General features: G+C 35.8%; 1 protein-coding gene across 4 annotated transcripts; it reads left to right on the forward strand.

The window, feature by feature from the left end:
• The first annotated feature begins 277 nt into the window (after positions 1-277).
• On the forward strand, positions 278-13,944 carry LOC115977600 (probable disease resistance protein At1g61300). 4 transcript variants are annotated; one of them, XM_031099540.1, is made up of 5 exons: positions 278-412; positions 1,585-1,710; positions 1,868-1,919; positions 10,054-13,051; positions 13,426-13,944. In XM_031099540.1, the coding sequence occupies exons 2-4, from the start codon at positions 1,660-1,662 to the stop codon at positions 13,026-13,028; spliced, it is 3,078 nt and encodes a 1,025-aa protein (XP_030955400.1). In that variant the 5' UTR covers positions 278-412; positions 1,585-1,659; the 3' UTR covers positions 13,029-13,051; positions 13,426-13,944. The 4 variants fall into 4 exon arrangements, with proteins under 4 accessions (XP_030955400.1, XP_030955398.1, XP_030955401.1 ...); XM_031099538.1 differs by having other exon boundaries at positions 10,054-13,048; XM_031099541.1 differs by having other exon boundaries at positions 1,863-1,919; positions 10,054-13,048; positions 13,426-13,943.
• Positions 13,945-17,026: the final 3,082 nt, after the last annotated feature.

Genomic DNA, 17,026 nt, shown 5'->3' on the forward strand with positions numbered 1-17,026 from the left:
TATTTTTTTGAAAATTTAAGTGAAATTCAATTTTAAGAACATCAAGTTTTACACCAAACTCGATTTTGTTAAAATAAATCTTAAAAAACATGTGATTTTACTAAATAATTTCAAAATAGAGATTTTACTGATAATTTGTAAATTAGCATCAAATGCCCATTTTCTCCTCCATTCCCGACAGGGCCGGTACGTTTGCCAGGAGGCCCAGGACCAGCGTAAGATAAAATTTGGGAGTGCTTCACTTTATCTTTTGTTTAAACTTTGAGGTCAACATTCAAGACTTGTAGTCTAGTATACGCAGTGAGAGGCAGAAGTCGAAGATTGGACATTGTAGCGAGCTCCTAATCGCCATCTCCGTGTTGGTGGGTGCTTCTAGCTGCAGCTACTAGTGCTAATACTGATTCTATTAAGGGTTAGTCTTCTTTGTCCTGTTCCTCAGTAATTATATGGCTTTCTTTTTTGGTTGGAGAAAATGACTAGTCTAGTCTGTATGTTAAAGATTTCTAATCTAAGAAATGTTAGTGGAAATGGAAAGAAAAGAGAGCAGAATCAACATAGAGATTTATGTAGTTCGGGTGTGAGCGGTTAAGAATTCCACGTATTTACGCTGCCCAGACAAGACCCAATACACCCGCCCGATAATCTAGTGACTTTTGCTAAGCAACAAAACCAGCCACAACAGCCAAAGGCTACAACACAGGGCAAGCAACCCCAAACAACAACTTGACAAAACCAGCTAAACTACACAGCCAAGTCCAATTATACATACACACGGACCAGGCACAAAATCTCAGCAGCTAACTAACCAAATACAAGGTAATCAAAGCAACAAAGCTAACAACCAAATATCCACACAGAAAATCAGCTAGAACTCTGTAACTACTAGAGTGTTGTACTGCCACACAGATCTAGTATTAAGCTTGAGTTCAACATCTGAGATGCCCCATCTTGTGTAGATTTTTTTTGTTGACGCTACAGCTGGGATATACACCAATACTTTCAATCCTAGTCTTTACCTGATTCCTTATGACCCCTAAATTTTTTGAGAAAATGGGCACTTGAAGAAGGGGTGATCTCTATTTTCAATGCTTGCTCTGCACAACACACATAAAATGTCACAACTAATTCCCCAACTAACTATCCTTTCAATGAAATTTTTCCCTCAAAGCCAACCAATTAATGAAATTATGGCTTGGAGTGAGTTTGACAAACCAAACAATTTTATACCAATTAACAATAGGCCTCCTTAGCCAAATTTAGTCCCAAGCACTTGAGATAGAAAAATTTCCTGATTTAGAGAGAGTTCATACAATCTTATCACATTCACCAATATAAATCCATGGCAATTTACTTAAGAGTAGTAACAAGCTCATGAAACCTTGCATAGCCCCAATTCCAAGCCTTGTCTAGAATCGCACTAGATAGTTTTGCATTTATTGAGTGGGCATCATCAAACACTATTCTATCCCCTGCTAGGAACTTGATTAAGGGTCTAGCCAAATCTCTGATTTTCAAATTTTCTCCATCCCTATGAACAACATTGAGGAATTTTGATAAATTAATAGTTTTTATTTATTTAAGCAGGATCTCCTTAAAGGTTAGTGGATGATGATAAAGATTCAATATCAAAGGAGAACGAAAGGAAGAAAACTGATATAGATGATTGTTAAAAGAAGTCTAATTCAAGCAAAGCTGCAAGAGCAGATTGAGGTATGTATTCTTTTTGATAATGTTGTTGATTCATAAAATGTTATAGATTCATAAAATGATAATTTTATATGTTATATTTTATTTATTTTTTCTAAAATATTATCTAAATGTCTTACAGTTGATGCAATGTGGGTTTTATGATTTTGATGCAGTATAGTCAAAGTTGCATGCAAGGGAAGAGAGTTATTCAATGAGTAGCGGGTTGAGAGGTATTGCTCAACCAAAAACACAAGTCACAAAGACTAGTGTGTTTTTTTTTTTTTCATTCAATTATCAAAAGCTATCTTTACAATGGCATAGCATGGCTCTTTATACAATAAGAGTTACTTATGATGACATCATAACTAGCAAACTCACTACTCCTAGCACATGCTAAATGATCACAAACTATATCTAATACAACATTTATTCCACATGTCTGACTAACTTTTAAATCAATCGATCACATGCCTAAAATATTTGATAATATGTTCTAACTATAGCATTGCTTGGAGTTGGAACTTGTTCGCTTGGCTTCATCAAGATATACTCAGCCATATGAATTTGCTTGCTTCAAATGCTTTGCATTAGATATTTGTTACTCATTTTCATTGTGGAAGCTTATGGTTTTTATCATGGTCCATCACAAAATCAACCCCACGAGGGTGGTTTTGGTATTCGAAAGAGCTTAGTTCTTTTAATCAACCCCTATAAGGAAAGTAGATTTGAAGTTTTGTAGTGGAAAAGAATCATCTTCAGAGAAGGCTCATTTAGGTGAAATATGGAGAAGAGTGGGGAGGATGGACAATGGAGTAAGGGACATTATGATGTTAGTTTGTGGAGGTATTAGTGGGGGGTGGGATTTTTTTGAGATGCTCTATAAATTTTTTGAGATGCTCTATAGATGCTCTAGAATCAGCTATAAATTTTTTTTTGAGATGCTCTATAAACACTAGCCTTCATCTCATGGTAGAGATCGAGTTTTGTGGATGCCAACAAAGACTGGGATATTTAAGGTTTGTTCCTATCATAATGCCCTTAGGGGTTTCACATAACACTCTTTTCCATGAAAGAGCATTTGGGGTGCTAGGATCCCTTGAAAGATATCATTTTTTGGGTGGACTGCAACTATAGGGAAAATTAAGTTTGGCTTACATCCCGTACTTTTTTAATGGGACATTTCCTTTTTATTTTAATGTACTTTTTTAATGGGACATCTCCTTTTTATTTTAAATATACTATGGCAAGTGGTAGTGAGTTTTAAACTACATATTTTATTTAGTTAATGGGTGATGTGATAGTTTCTCATCAATATATATATATATAAAAGTAAAGACCTCATACGAGAGTGCATGTGATCCTGACAAGCGGCGCTCTAATTTTGCTATTAGCCTTTTTTTTTTACCTCTTTTATTAAGTTTTTTTTTTTTTTTTTTTACTGTTATCCAAAAGTTCACATTAACTTATTTTATTGTTATCTCATTTATATCTCATTAATTGCTTAAGCTTACACAACACATTTCTCTATTCTTCATGTTTTTTAGCATACTCACTATTTTAGTATTTTTAAAAAAGCAAAAATAAAATAAAAAAGTAAAGACTAATAGTAATAACTAACTAGATAAGACCTTGGAGAGAGATAGAGAGACAAAAATGTTGTGAATTATTAAATAAAATGTACTATTTCATTATATATTACCAAAATAAAAGACTTGAGACTAACAAAACATTTGAAAGAGAGAGGGAGGAATCTGAGGGGTCACAATCTTCGTTATAGTGGCCTCCCACCACCATCAAGACGCCAAAACTCCGACGGGTAATTTTTTTTTTTTTTCCTTTTTTCTTTTTTAAATTAGGGGCTTAAATATGATTTAGGTAATTTAGTTAGATAGTTTTTGTTTTGGGTATATAGGCAGAGAGAATATTTGTTGTGTAATGTAAAGCCATATTCTACCATAATTTAATTTTAAATCATCTATAAGCCCTGGAGAGAGATAGAGAGACACAAGAATGTTGTGGATTGTTAAATAAAACGCACTATTTCACTATATATTACCAAATAAAAAGACCTGAATGTTGGAGGTGAATGGGGTTATCTATAAGGACAAATTGGAGATGGCAGACCAAGCTGTACAGTTTTATAAAAACTTGTACAAGGAGACAAAGGAGTGGAGGCCTTTTGTAGAAGGTTTGGAGTTTGATCAGATAGAGGGGTTGGAGAGGAACTGGCTTGAACGAAGATTTGAACAGGAGGAGGTTCTTTGAGTTGTCAAAGAGTTGGAAGGAGATAAAGCCTCAGGTCCTGATGGTTTCTCTTTGGCTATCTTTCACCATTGTTGGGGAGTTGTGGAAAGAGATGTCTTAGTTGCGTTTGAAGGGTTTTATCTACACAGTAAGTTTGAAAAATCTCTTAATGCAACTTTCATAGCCTTAGTCTCTAAGAAGAATGGTGCATCCAATATTCGAGATTTTAGACGTATTAGTTTGGTGGGGAGTGTTTACAAGATTTTGGCCAAGGTGTTGGCAAACCGCTTGAAAGAGGTTTTGGATCAGCTGATATCTGAGTCTCAGAATAGTTTTGTAGGTGGTAGACAAATACTTGATTCAGTTCTCATTGCTAATGAGTGTGTTGATAGTAGGGTGAAGAGTAAGATTCTGGGGGTTATTTGTAAATTAGATATTGAGAAAGCCTATGATCATGTGAACTGGGAGGCTCTTCTTGATTTTTTGCAGAGAATGGGATTTGGGGTGAGGTGGTGTAGGTGGATCTGCACTTACATATCTACTGTCCAATTCTTGGTCTTGTTTAATGGGTCTCCAGCTGATTTTTTTGGGAGTTCGAGGGGATTGAGACAAGAGGAGCCGCTATCTCTCATGTTGTTTTTGGTTATGATGGAGGTCTTTAGTAAGATGATGAAAAGAGTTGAAGGAGCTGGTTTGTTTTGAGGCTTTAGGGCTGATGGTAGATGGGGTGGAGGGATATGTGTCTCACATCTTTTGTTTGCGGACGATACGATTCTGTTTTGCGATGCAGATGAGGAGCAGATTGTACATGTTCGGATGCTTCTTCTTTGTTTCCAGGCAGTTACAGGTTTAAAGGTTAATGCGCTGAAGAGTGAGATCGTTCACATTGGGGAGGTTCCTAATGTTCATGTCTTGGTAGAGATTTTGGGATGCCAGATTGGGTCTTTGCCTATGACCTATCTTGGTATGCCATTGGGAGCGTCCCACAAGTCCCCTACTATATGGAATCCTATCTTGGAGAAAATTAAGCGTAAGTTGGCCAATTGGAAGAAGATGTATTTGTCAAAAGGTGGAAGACTAACGTTGCTTAAAAGCACGTTATCTAGTCTCCCCACTTATTATTTATCTCTTTTTACCATCCTTACGCATGTGGCCAATAAAATTGAGAGGTTGCAAAGGGATTTCCTGTGGGGGGACTCCGAGATACATTTGGTGGGATGGGACAAGGTGTGTGCACCTTTGAAAAATGGTGGGTTAGGAGTAAGGAAATTAACTACTTTTAATAAAGCCTTACTAGGGAAGTGGTTATGGCGGTTTGGGATTGAGGAGACAAGGCTTTGGAGAAGGGTAGTGGCTCTCAAGTTTAGGGAAGAATGGAGGGGATGGACTTCTAAGCTTGGTAGAGGGGTACATGGATGTGGCTTGTGGAGAAGTATCCGCATGGGGTGGGAGGAATTTAGCAAAAATATTCGCTTTGTGGTAGGGGTGGGAGACAGAGTTAAGCTTTGGACAGATCAATGGTGTGGGGATTCTCCACTTCAATTGTCCTTTCCGAGTGTGTATGGGATTGCATCCAATAAAGAGGCATTGGTGGTCTCTTCTCTTGAACGGTTGGGGATAAGGGAACAGAGAAGCTGGAATGTTCATTTTATTCGGAGACCAAATGATTGGGAAATGGGTGGTGTTGATGAATTTTTCTGTACTTTGGGTTCAAATCTACCTCACATTGAGAATGGAGATCGTATGTGATGGAAGTTGACAAAGAATGGGGATTTTGATATCCGTTCATTTTACAATAAGTTGAGAAGCCCATTGCCCATTATTTTTCCTTGGAAAGGTGTTTGAAAGGTTAAGGTTCCTCGGCGTGTTTCCTTCTTTGTGTGGACTGTTGTATGGGATAGGATCCTTATAGGTGACAATTTGAGGGGAAGAGGGATGGTTTTTGTTGACTGTTTTATCATGTGCCCTTGTAATGGGGAGACGGTGGAGCATTTGTTACTTTATTGTGGTAAGGCTTATCGGTTGTGGAGTTTGGTGTTTAGATATTTTGGGATTTCTTGGGTCTTGCCAAGATCGGTTGCAGATACTTTATTTGGTTGGTGAAAGTGGCCTGGAAAGCATGTGTCTAGCATTTGGAATTTAGCTCCATTATGCTTGATGTGGTGTTTTTGGAGGGAGCGAAATAGAGGGACATTTGAGGACATGGAAAGTTCGGATGACCAGCTATTGGCTTCTTTCAGTGACTCTCTATTTGATTGGTCTAGGGTTTGGGGACTCACCTTTAGTGATTCTCTCCCTTTGTTCCTTAGCTCTCTCTTGTGTAATTAGTATATTTTCTTTTCTTTTTTCTTTTCTTTTTTTTTTTTTTCTTTTTTCTCTTTCTTTCCCTTTGTGCTTTTCTCTCTGCCTTATGTTTTTTGCATAAGTTAGTGTTCTTAAATATATATCTTTATTACTTATTAAAAAAATAAAAAGACCTGAAACTGGCAAAACATTTGAAATATAGAGAAAGAGGAATTCGAGGGGTCACCACCTCCATTTCACTGGCCTCCCACCACTATAAAGACACCGAAACCCCTTTGGGTCATTTTTTTTCTCTCTTTTTTAAATTAGGGGCTTAAATATAATTTAGGGTTTGGTAATTTGGTTGGATAGTTTTTGTTTTGGGCATATAGGTAGAGAGAATATTTGATGCGCAAAGTAAAGCCATATTCTACCATGATTTAATTTTAAATTATCTATAAGACACATGCATACACACTTGCCCACATCATGTCTTAATGTTACACTATCGATGAATGAAAGACGATTAGAAAGTTGGACATAATTTCATTTCATGATATGAAATATGTGAAAACAACACAAATTAGTTGATTTTCATAGTCCCTTTACTTTTTTGCATTTATTTTTGGTTTCATGATTTAAAAAAAAAAAAAAACAAATTAATCTTACTTTAAGAAGGCTACAAATATGCAATGCAGCTACTAAACTAATTTTTAATATCTCAAAATGTATATGTTTCTTTAAAGACCAGATTTGAGTTTCTAGCCCAAGAGGTGGATGGACTTAGGCCCAAAAAGCCCAAAGTAATAAATTTGTAGAGAGTGGGTTGGAACACTGGGCTTTAATGAATCAGACTAATATCAAAGCAAATTCAAATGTCAAGAGAATGAAAATAGACAGGTTTATGATAACGATAATCTTCCTCGGCAAAGTCCGAGGAGATCTGTTCTTATATATTTCCCTTAGATTTGGTTACAAAGTCAGTTCTTAATGCTATAGTCATTTTCTCTTTTTCTCGATCCCCTTCTTTCATTGCTCCTTCCTTCTTTTATACTCTTTTCTCCTTTTATCTTTTTCCTCCACATGCATGCTAGGTGGTTGATGTTGATACTTGTCCCATTAGCACCTCCCATAAGTCTTCATGTAGTAATTGTAAGGCTGAAATCCACTGTTTAGGTATCACCTCCACATTAATGTGGTCAAAGAGTTAGCTGCAATGCATTTAATGTGAAAGCAGCAATTTTCTCTTTAGATATTTTAGGACTTCTCCCTGTCTGGTGTCTCTGCAATGCTTATCCACACCTACAGAACTTCCTGGAACGTTACCTTGGTCGATAGATTACCTCCTCAGACCTTGGCTTTGGTTAGCCGAGGAGGCATTTATCCTCTGCCCATCATCTTGAGCCATTATAACCAAAACTAACCCCTTTATTTACTAACATTATCTCTTCTGACAAAAACTTCTCCTTCTTGGACAATCCCTAGTCCTCGGCTTGGGCCACGGGCCCTATATAAAAACAGATAATGGACTCCTGGGCCTAACATCCCTACAGTTTCTTTACTCTAATTTAATTTGCTTTTCCTTTATAATGTATGCACAATATTATCCAAAACCGTCTTGCATAAAATATCACAAAATTATCCGTGCATTGCACGGGCAACTTACTAGTTAAAACAAAAGGAGATTCTAGTTAAAAAAATACTGGAGGTAAACCAAACCGGGAGAATTTTCAACAACTTGAAACCTTGCAAACACATTCATAATAATATGTCACTTATAAATCTCTACAACCAAATACTTCAAACCCTAAACCACGTATATATGGAACAGAGACCCAAACCCCCAAACATCCAAGTACTCTGCTAGGGTTGCTATTCACAGCCCTGTAATTGCAAACCAAACCTTAGGTTTTCCTTTTATTTCTTCCAAAACTTCTACCATTCCTTTATCCTTGTTAGAAACCCTATATTCCTTACAATTTTTCTAGCCTTTTTTCTACAAAAACCTAACCCTAATTCTTAAAAATTCTAGCTGTCTAGAACTTCTAAATTTGACTTGGATTGTTCCCCTTTGCCTTATGTTGCTAAATTTGTTTTGATGCTTTTGTTTTAGCTTTGTTCTCGTGCGTGTGGTGGGAATTAAGTTATGTGATTCAGGTTTGGGTATTGTTTCGTCTGGGTTGAAGCTATGGATTAGGTGTTGACATTGTGATTGAGTTCTTCTCTACCGAACAATTTCTTGTGAGATAATGTTGGATGCCTTGTCAAAGAGGTCTTCTTTGAGCGGCAATTCATATCCACCACAACTATTGGTGGCAAAATAATAATAATGAACCTGCCACCAAATTTGGAGATTGATTGGATAGTTAGTTTTGGCCAAGCCTTGTTAGTCATGAGTGGGTTTTATTTTTTTTTAGGATGGTAAATAAAAATAAATTAAGAACATGGTGTTTGATGTGGCACATTCCACATAGATTGCTAATGCTACCTCTATTTGTGAAAATTTTCAGTAAAATTGGTGGTACCTGACACCATGCATAGGCTAATTATTGTTTTGCATTGCTTGATATAAAATGTTTCGCATAATGTTCACACTTTCCTACCAAATTTCCACATTTTTTACATGATATGAAATTCTTTGGACAGGATGTGAAGGAGTGTGGACACTCTTAGATGTGAAACAATCAAAGCCCCTTTCTATAATGCCCCTATTGCTTATGTTACTCTCTCTATAAAAAAAACTCTTGCTTATATTAAAAGAGATTAATTTTTGCATGGTGACCTGATGTCTAAATCATACAGTGACGTATAATATATATATTAGACTAATGGGTTATTGATTTATATGCCAACTTGATGTGGAATGCATATGTGCTTGAGCCAATTAAATCCGTAGGAAAAAAAGGGCCTTAATATTTAAAACATTAGCGCAAAAATAAATTATGACTGAAAGTGCTCCATGAGCGAAGTATGTATTTTAATATTAGATTTTGGTAGAAGGTATGATTTCTTGGAATTGTTGGTTTATTCGTTTTTAAATAAGTCCATAACTTAACAAGAAATTTATTTGATGTATGGATTCTCAAGAAGAGAGAAGCCATGGTGGTCCCCCCCCCCCCCAAGACCGTCCGGATCCTACAATTGAATAAAAAGTTGAATCTACATTAGATCCCACCTGAATCGCCCCATCTATATCCTCTTGTGGAGAAGTTTTCAAAAAAATAAAAAGAGGAGATTAAATTAAAAAATTAAAAAAATAAAGAGCCCATGAATGAATAATTCTTCATTGATTAAAATTGTTACTTGAGAATGTTTGTTTATGATCTTAGGAGAGTGATTAATGCACTAACGAGAAAGAGTGAGTTGATTCAAGTGTGATGGCAAAAAAAAAAAAAAAAAACAAAGAGAGTAAAGGAATGATTTTTGATAAGAAAAAAGGTAAAGGAATGCTAAAATAATATAAATAGAAGTTGTGGTAAAAAATAACTTGTCAATTAAGTAATAGAAAGTATGATTTTGAATAGAATAAAATGGCGAAAAAAATACATGTGGCTAACCCCAAAAAATTGGGACTAACGCTTGGTTGTCAATGATTAAAAATAGGCTCCATGTCTAAAGATGCTTCATGAGAATGTGAGAACTGTGCTTTGATTCTATAATTTTACCATGTGAGAGTCATCTACTAACATGATTGCTAAATCCACTCAGCATCTTTTGACTAACCACATCCTTGTTTGTGTTGTTGTATATTTTATTTATTACTTGTCTAAACTGAAAAGTCTTCATCCTGCATTTGAGTTTTGTTAGCATCTTGAATTCCTTTTTGTTGTAAAACAGATATGTTTGAGGCAGCAGCTTCTGGTATAGGTTCGGCTGCAGCTTCTGCTGTGGGTACTGCAGCAGGGGAGGATGCCTACAACTGTGTGAAAAATATTGTCAATAACATGAGGCGCAAACCTGATAATGAAGCTGATAATGATCTAGAAGACAACCATAGAAGGTTAAAAGAGGAAGCAAAGAAGCTGTATGCCAGAAGGGATGATATATTGGCTCAAACAAAGACAAAGCTAGTCAATCAAGTATGTGAAGCCTGGATTTCTAGGGTCATGAAGAGTGAAGAAGAGGTGCGAGAACTAGAAATCAAGTACAATGACGAAAAAAGTAATAAAAAGAGACGGAGTCAGCATGGGTCAAGCAAGTCATGCACAGATCTTAGCAAAATCATCGCAGAGAAGTGTGATGAACTGCATAATCTTTGGTTAGAGGAAAAGTCTAAGATAGGAATGCTAGTTGAGAAATTGCCAGAGCGTGTGATAATTATGCATGGACCCAAACCAGAAGACAAGCCATTTCTCCACTCAATTGTTGAAAAAATACTGGGCCATCTAAGAGATAAGAATGTAAAAAGATTTGGACTTTGGGGAATGCCGGGAATTGGAAAAACAACCATAATGAAGAGTTTAAATAACTATGAAGATATTGCTAAAATGTTTGATATTGTTATTTGGGTAACTGTATCAAAGGATTTGAGTTTAGAAAAGTTGCAACACAAAATTGCAGATCGGCTAAAATTGAATACGGAAGGCATCACTGAGCCTGAAATTGCACAACAAATATGGAGAGAGTTAAAAAGCAAAAGGTATCTACTTCTTTTGGATGAAGTTTGGGACACTCTTGATCTGTCTCTGATAGGAATGTATGGAAGTGAAATGGATAGCAAGGTGGTGTTGGCAACTAGATATCTTCATGTTTGTTCTGATATGAATACTCATTGGGAATTAGAAGTGAAACGATTGTCTGAAGCTGATGCATGGAATATGTTCAAGGTAAAGGTGGGTCGACATTTCAATATTCCAAATGTTGAATCAATAGCCAAGGAAGTTGTTATTGAATGTGCTGGTTTGCCACTCTTGATAGATAAGGTAGCAAGTTATTTTAGAAGAATGGATAACATTCACCTTTGGAGGGATGGATTAAGAAGGTTGCGGAGATGGCCTAGTATCAACATCCAAGGCATTGGTGAATTGATTGAGTGCTTAGAGTTTTGTTATGAAAATTTGAAAGATGAGGGTCAAAAGGATTGCTTTCTCTATTGTGCATTATATACTGAAGACTATGAAATTCATACAGATCCTCTATTGGAATGCTGGACAGTTGAAGGTTTCATTCATGATGCAAGTGAGTTTAGAGTTGCACGTGGGATAGGACATTCAATATTGAACGAACTTATCAGCGTGTCTTTGCTAGAGAAGAGTGAAAAGGTGAATCATGTGAGGATGAACAAAGTAATACGAACTATGGCACTTAACATTTCTTCTCGAAGATGTAATTTTAATATTTTGGTGAAACCCCATGGAGGGTTGCAAAAGGTTCCCGATGAGGTAGAATGGCAACAAGCGAATCGAATCTCCTTGATGGATAGTAAATTGGGCACTTTGCCGGAAATGCCAGATTGCAATATGCTTTCCACACTGTTATTACAGAGAAATAGGGAACTAAAAGAGATTCCTGATTTATTCTTTCAATACATGCAAAATCTACGAGTTCTAGATTTACATGGCACTGGAATTACGTTATTACCATCAACTATATCCGTCTTGAAGTGTCTTAGAGCGCTATATTTGCATTCTTGCATCTCTTTAATGGAACTCCACTTAAATGGACTTGAGCATCTTGAGGTGCTTGATATTCGAGACACTGGGCTTAATCATTTTCCAATTCAGATTAGACATTTGATTCAGTTGAAGTGTTTACGTATGTCATTGTCGAATTTTGGCATTAGACATTCAAGTGATGTAGAATCTTGTCGAGATGTCTTTTCAAGTCTTTATTTATTGGAAGAGCTACAAATAATTGTGGATTCAAATAATCAAAGTTGGGAGCTAACTGTAAAGGCTATTTCTGAGGGAGTGGCTACCTTGATGCAATTGACTTCACTTTCAATTTGCTTCCCTACAGTGGATTGTCTTAAGAGTTTTATCTCAACGAGCCATTTATGGAAAGTTTCCTGCTTCACATTTCAGTTTTCTGTTGGTTACCATGACACAGCCCTTTATAAAATTCTTGGTTGCTTTGAATATCAAAATATGAATTGTTTGAAATTTGCAAATGGTGAAGGTGTAGATCCTATCATTTCAGAGGTACTTTTGAAAACTCATGCATTTGAATTGATTGGGCACAAGGGAGCTTCAAGACTATCAGATTTTGGTGTCGATAGTATCAACAAGATGCAAGGTTGTTTGATTGACGGGTGCAATGAAATTGAAACAATTGTTGATGGTAATAACATAACAGGAAGTGCGTTAATATGCTTGGAAAAGATGCTCATAAATAATGTTCCAAATTTAAAAACCATTTGGGAAGGTCCGGTACATTATGGAAGCCTATCTCAGCTAACAATTTTAACTTTATGCAAATGTTTGAACTTGAAGATGATATTCTCTAGTGGCATGATTAAAGAACTCTCTAAACTTCAACACTTAGAAGTTGAAGAATGTCCTGAAATTGAAGAGATAATTACAGAGTCTGAGAATATTGGGCTGGAACCTGATGTGCTTCCAAGATTAAAGATGCTAGTACTTTCTAATCTTCCAAGAGTAAAAAGAATTTGGACAAGTGACTCATTAAAATGGCCATCTTTAGAGAGTATTAAGATATCCATGTGCCAAATATTGACAAAATTGCCTTTCAACAATGAGAATGCAATCAACTTGAGATGTATTGAAGCTGATCAATCATGGTGGAGTGCATTGGAATGCCAAGATGATGCTATTAAACAAAGATTAAGTTCTATATGGTTTCAATCTCCTTAATAGCGGTTCTTCTGGATAAGGTAGTGGTAGAAATATCTGCTCCATCTTTGAGTTTGTAATATTTAAATTGATTTTCTTTCCTTTTCAAGATATCGTTTAAATGTGCGTGATTACATGAATGTTGGATTGAAACCTTCCTTATAGTTGGCTACGATTGTCTTAAATCTTTCATGAAAACTCTTGAACATTTAAGTTATACCATGTAAGATAAATCTTGCTTCACTTCAGTTATGGGTAGCCAAACTGACCTTATATGGGTATTTCATGAATTTTTGTTTAATTTCTGAATAATGAGAACTTTTGTCTATATAGAGAAAGTATTGCTTCTAGAAAGCATTTAGAAATGTACTGTACATACTAGAAGCCTAGCTTGACTAACAGCTTTAAATTTATGCAGATGCTTGAAGTTGAAGGTATTCTCCATTGGCATGGTTGAATAGCTCTTTGAATTTCAATACTTAAGAGTTGAAGTATGTCTTGAAATTAAACTGATAATTGTGGTTGAAATTTGGAAATACATTTGGTTTGGTTACTCATTGAAGTGGCTATAGTTAGAGAGTATTGCAATATCTATGTGCTCAATGTTGACAAAATTTCCCTTCAACAATGAGAATGTAGATAATTTGAGACATATTGAAGGCAATGGTGGAGTTAATTATTATGGCAAGAAGATGCTAGTGAACAGTGGTTACGATCTATATGCATTTCAAATGTAATGCATTTGGCTTCATTCTTGTTCACAGCAATCCTGTGTATGGAAGTGGTCGAGGGTCTGCTCCCAACTTTTGGTTTGTAGGATTTAAAACTTTCTTGTTTATCTACTTTTTAAAATGACATATGAATGTGATGAGCATCTACTAAGACTACTATATTGACATGTGATGTGATTGTTTAGTGTTTGTAATTTAAATAAATATTAGACTGAAACCCTTTTATATAGTTGGTTATGATTTTCTAAAATTTCTAATGAAGTTATACTGTTTAAGATGCAATTTCTTGCAAATTCACTTGAATCAAATCTACCTTTTTCACATACCTCCAGCCTTTTATTGTTTGATTGGAAATGCTCGAGTCCAGCTTGCCCCATGATCATCTTTCACAAAACTTTGTCTTGTTCGATATATTATGAGATTATGATTTACACATATGAGCGTAACTTATCCAAAATTTAGGCATGAAAAGTTGTGTTTATTAGAGAATGAACAAAGGTGGTAAACTCCGCTTTGTCGATGTATAGGTGTTTTGTGTATTTCTGTTTGTTTAACTTCTTAGTGATAATGATAATGTGAATAACAGGAAATTTGACTCCATTCGTAAAATATTGCTTCGAGAAACCATTTGTGAATATGAATGGTAATGGCTAATGACCGACATGCTTAAAATTTCAATCTCCAACAATTTGAGCTCTGTCAATAAAATGTTACAATTTGTTAATAGACCTACGGACACCCTTCCTTTCATGAATCAAATTTCGTTCCCTCTCTCATTTACCCCTACCTCACAGATGAAGCAAAATCCATGTTACCCCCTCACCTTTCTGATCCAAAGAAAACAGACAAAGGTAAAGTTTAGAATCTAGTTAACAAGGAAGCTCCATGCCAAAACTTTTAAACTAATTGCACTAATTTTTTTAGAAAGAGGCAACTTTCTTCTTCTTACTTATTTATTTTAATATTTTTCCTTGCGGTTTCGTTGCTGCCTAATAAGAGAACTAAAGTCTTCATTAATTTTTGCTGAGTAAAATATATGACAGTAAAACATTTAAAAATGTCCACTAGTACTCATACAAATGTTCGTGGAAAAGAGGGAATAAAAAAAGTTAAAGATTATGTCATACAAGCGGGAAAAGAAACAAAATGAATTTGCCCAATCAAAAGAGTCATTCTATTTCTTATCTAGAGTTCTCAAAATCTCATTTATTGTTAATCATATCACCAGCATTTAAATATTCATTGACTAATATATTTTTAATATCTACGATTTAAATAATTTAAATAATGATGTAGACAAAAATTAAACCACTTATTTAACGTTGGAGCGTAAAGATTTTTAAGAAATTTATTTGGGAGTTACTTTATGTCAATTTGTCTCTTTATGCTTAATATTTAATAAGGTGAGATTTCATAGAATGTGGATCCTCTAGAGTTTATAAAATAACCCCATTTAGATTTTTTTTTTAAGTTGTTAAAGTACTTATGTCCATAGTAAGAAAGCTCTTGATGATTAAATATTGATAATAAGCACTTATATTGTAATGAGCCCACTATAAGGTTTATATACCAAATAATACTTAACTAATCCTAGACTAACTCAGGGTTAAGTTGCTTGTTTTATAAGTACATGAGTCTACAATTGGTTTGGATAGTATATCTAACAACTGTAATTGTTTCCGGATCTTGGCCTCTAATCCCTCGAACTAGTGACATGTATTGTGCTTCGCGTAGGAGCACTCCCAATTTTTGTTGAGTCTTATCATTCTTGTAATCGACTAGAATCTCCACAATTCCTTCAAAATCCGTGGGATAAACAAGTCTCCAAAATTCCAAGAATTTCCTAAATTCATGGGATTGATTGAAGTCTCCACCATTCCTTCTATCGCCAATGAAATTTCATTTCTAAAGTTTAGGTAGTTTCAACAGGTAAAATCTTCTCTCGCACAGCATTTATTTTTTTAAGTTTAGGTTGTTTTAACACATTAGTTACTATTCCTTAGGTTTTCTTCTTAAATTTCTATCATCTGTCTAATCTAAAAACTTAAACAAAAAGTGTTAAAATATATATGTTTTTTCTCTTTTATTCCCCCGTCCTGTGAGAGAATGTAGAAGGTAGAACACCTTGACATTAGATCTCTCCAACTTCTCACCCTTAATCTGAACCAATTTGAAACCAACAAAGGGTAAGTAAGCCAATGGGTAAATGGTAAGAAGAAGAAGGTAAGGGATGAGAAGGAGAAGATGCAGATGAAGAAGTGAATTTGGTCCTTAATTTTAGAGATTTTGAAAAGATTCAAATGTGGGTTTGAAGAGATTTTGCAAATTAAATAGTGGTAGTCCTTGATTTTTGGAGATTTGGACTTCCTAGAAGCCACAAGAGAGAGAAATGATAAGATTTTTGTGTCGCTTTTATGTATAACTAGTCGTAGACCCGCGCGGTGCGCGTGATAATATTATTGGTTAATAGTTGGTTTTTCATTTTCTTTCAAGTTAATATATTGACTTTTAAAAAATATACAATCTAATAGGTTGACTGGGCCCTGGGCCCGTCCGAGGACCAGTCCGTCCGAGGAGACATCGTGGTCCAGAATCCTTATTTAGGCCCACTGGGCCAAAGAAAACATGTCCGAGGAGGAATTCCTCCTCGGACACTGCAAAATCCAGATCAAAGGTGTGTCCCAGCCACTGTAGTCCATCCCCCAAATACGCAAAAAGGAAGGAACCCAAAATATCTCAGTAAAGGCTGCCACCACCACATTAAATGCATCATAACTACTCTCCTGGCCGCATTAATGAAGAGAAGACCCCTGAACAGTGCTACCTTGGCCACTGCAACTCACAAAGAATTGATAAGGGTGTCTGATGAGACAGGTGCTCAAGTAGGGGTTTGGATGATCAATAAGTGTAAAGCCCAAATGATAGGAGAGGGCCTATATAATATGTAAAAGTCTCCCAAGAGAGGGGGAGGAAAAAGAAAGGAGAGGAGGAACACAGAAGAGAAATTTTACTGTATTAATATATGCCTATGAATGAAGTTTCGAGCCCGGTCACTTAAGAGGGATCTCTCTTCACGTCCATCTTTTTCGTTTTTCTTTCTGTATTTTTTTTTAACCCATGCAACAAATCGTTTAAGCTAACTGAAACCTAGTTCTTCAGCCCATACTCTACAAAAAAATTCATTGTGTGGGACCTTTTGGACCAAGACTTGACCAACAAGGATTGGGCCACTAGAATTGTGCCCCTACAATTGGTGCCATCTGTGGGAAGAACTAAAGTGTCAGTAAG

The sequence above is a fragment of the Quercus lobata genome, chromosome 2 (assembly GCF_001633185.2).
Source record: "Quercus lobata isolate SW786 chromosome 2, ValleyOak3.0 Primary Assembly, whole genome shotgun sequence".
Classification (NCBI taxonomy): domain Eukaryota; kingdom Viridiplantae; phylum Streptophyta; class Magnoliopsida; order Fagales; family Fagaceae; genus Quercus; species Quercus lobata.

What these genes read in the sequence shown, in the direction of transcription:
- LOC115977600 (XM_031099540.1), top strand. Translation starts at nt 1,660, where the DNA reads ATGATTGTTAAAAGAAGTCTAATTCAAGCAAAGCTGCAAGAGCAGATT. An exon ending in AGCTGCAAGAGCAGATTGAG is followed by an intron (nt 1,711 to 1,867) that starts GTATGTATTCTT and finishes GATGCAGTATAG; the next exon opens with TCAAAGTTGCATGCAAGGGA. An exon ending in AATGAGTAGCGGGTTGAGAG is followed by an intron (nt 1,920 to 10,053) that starts GTATTGCTCAAC and finishes GTTGTAAAACAG; the next exon opens with ATATGTTTGAGGCAGCAGCT.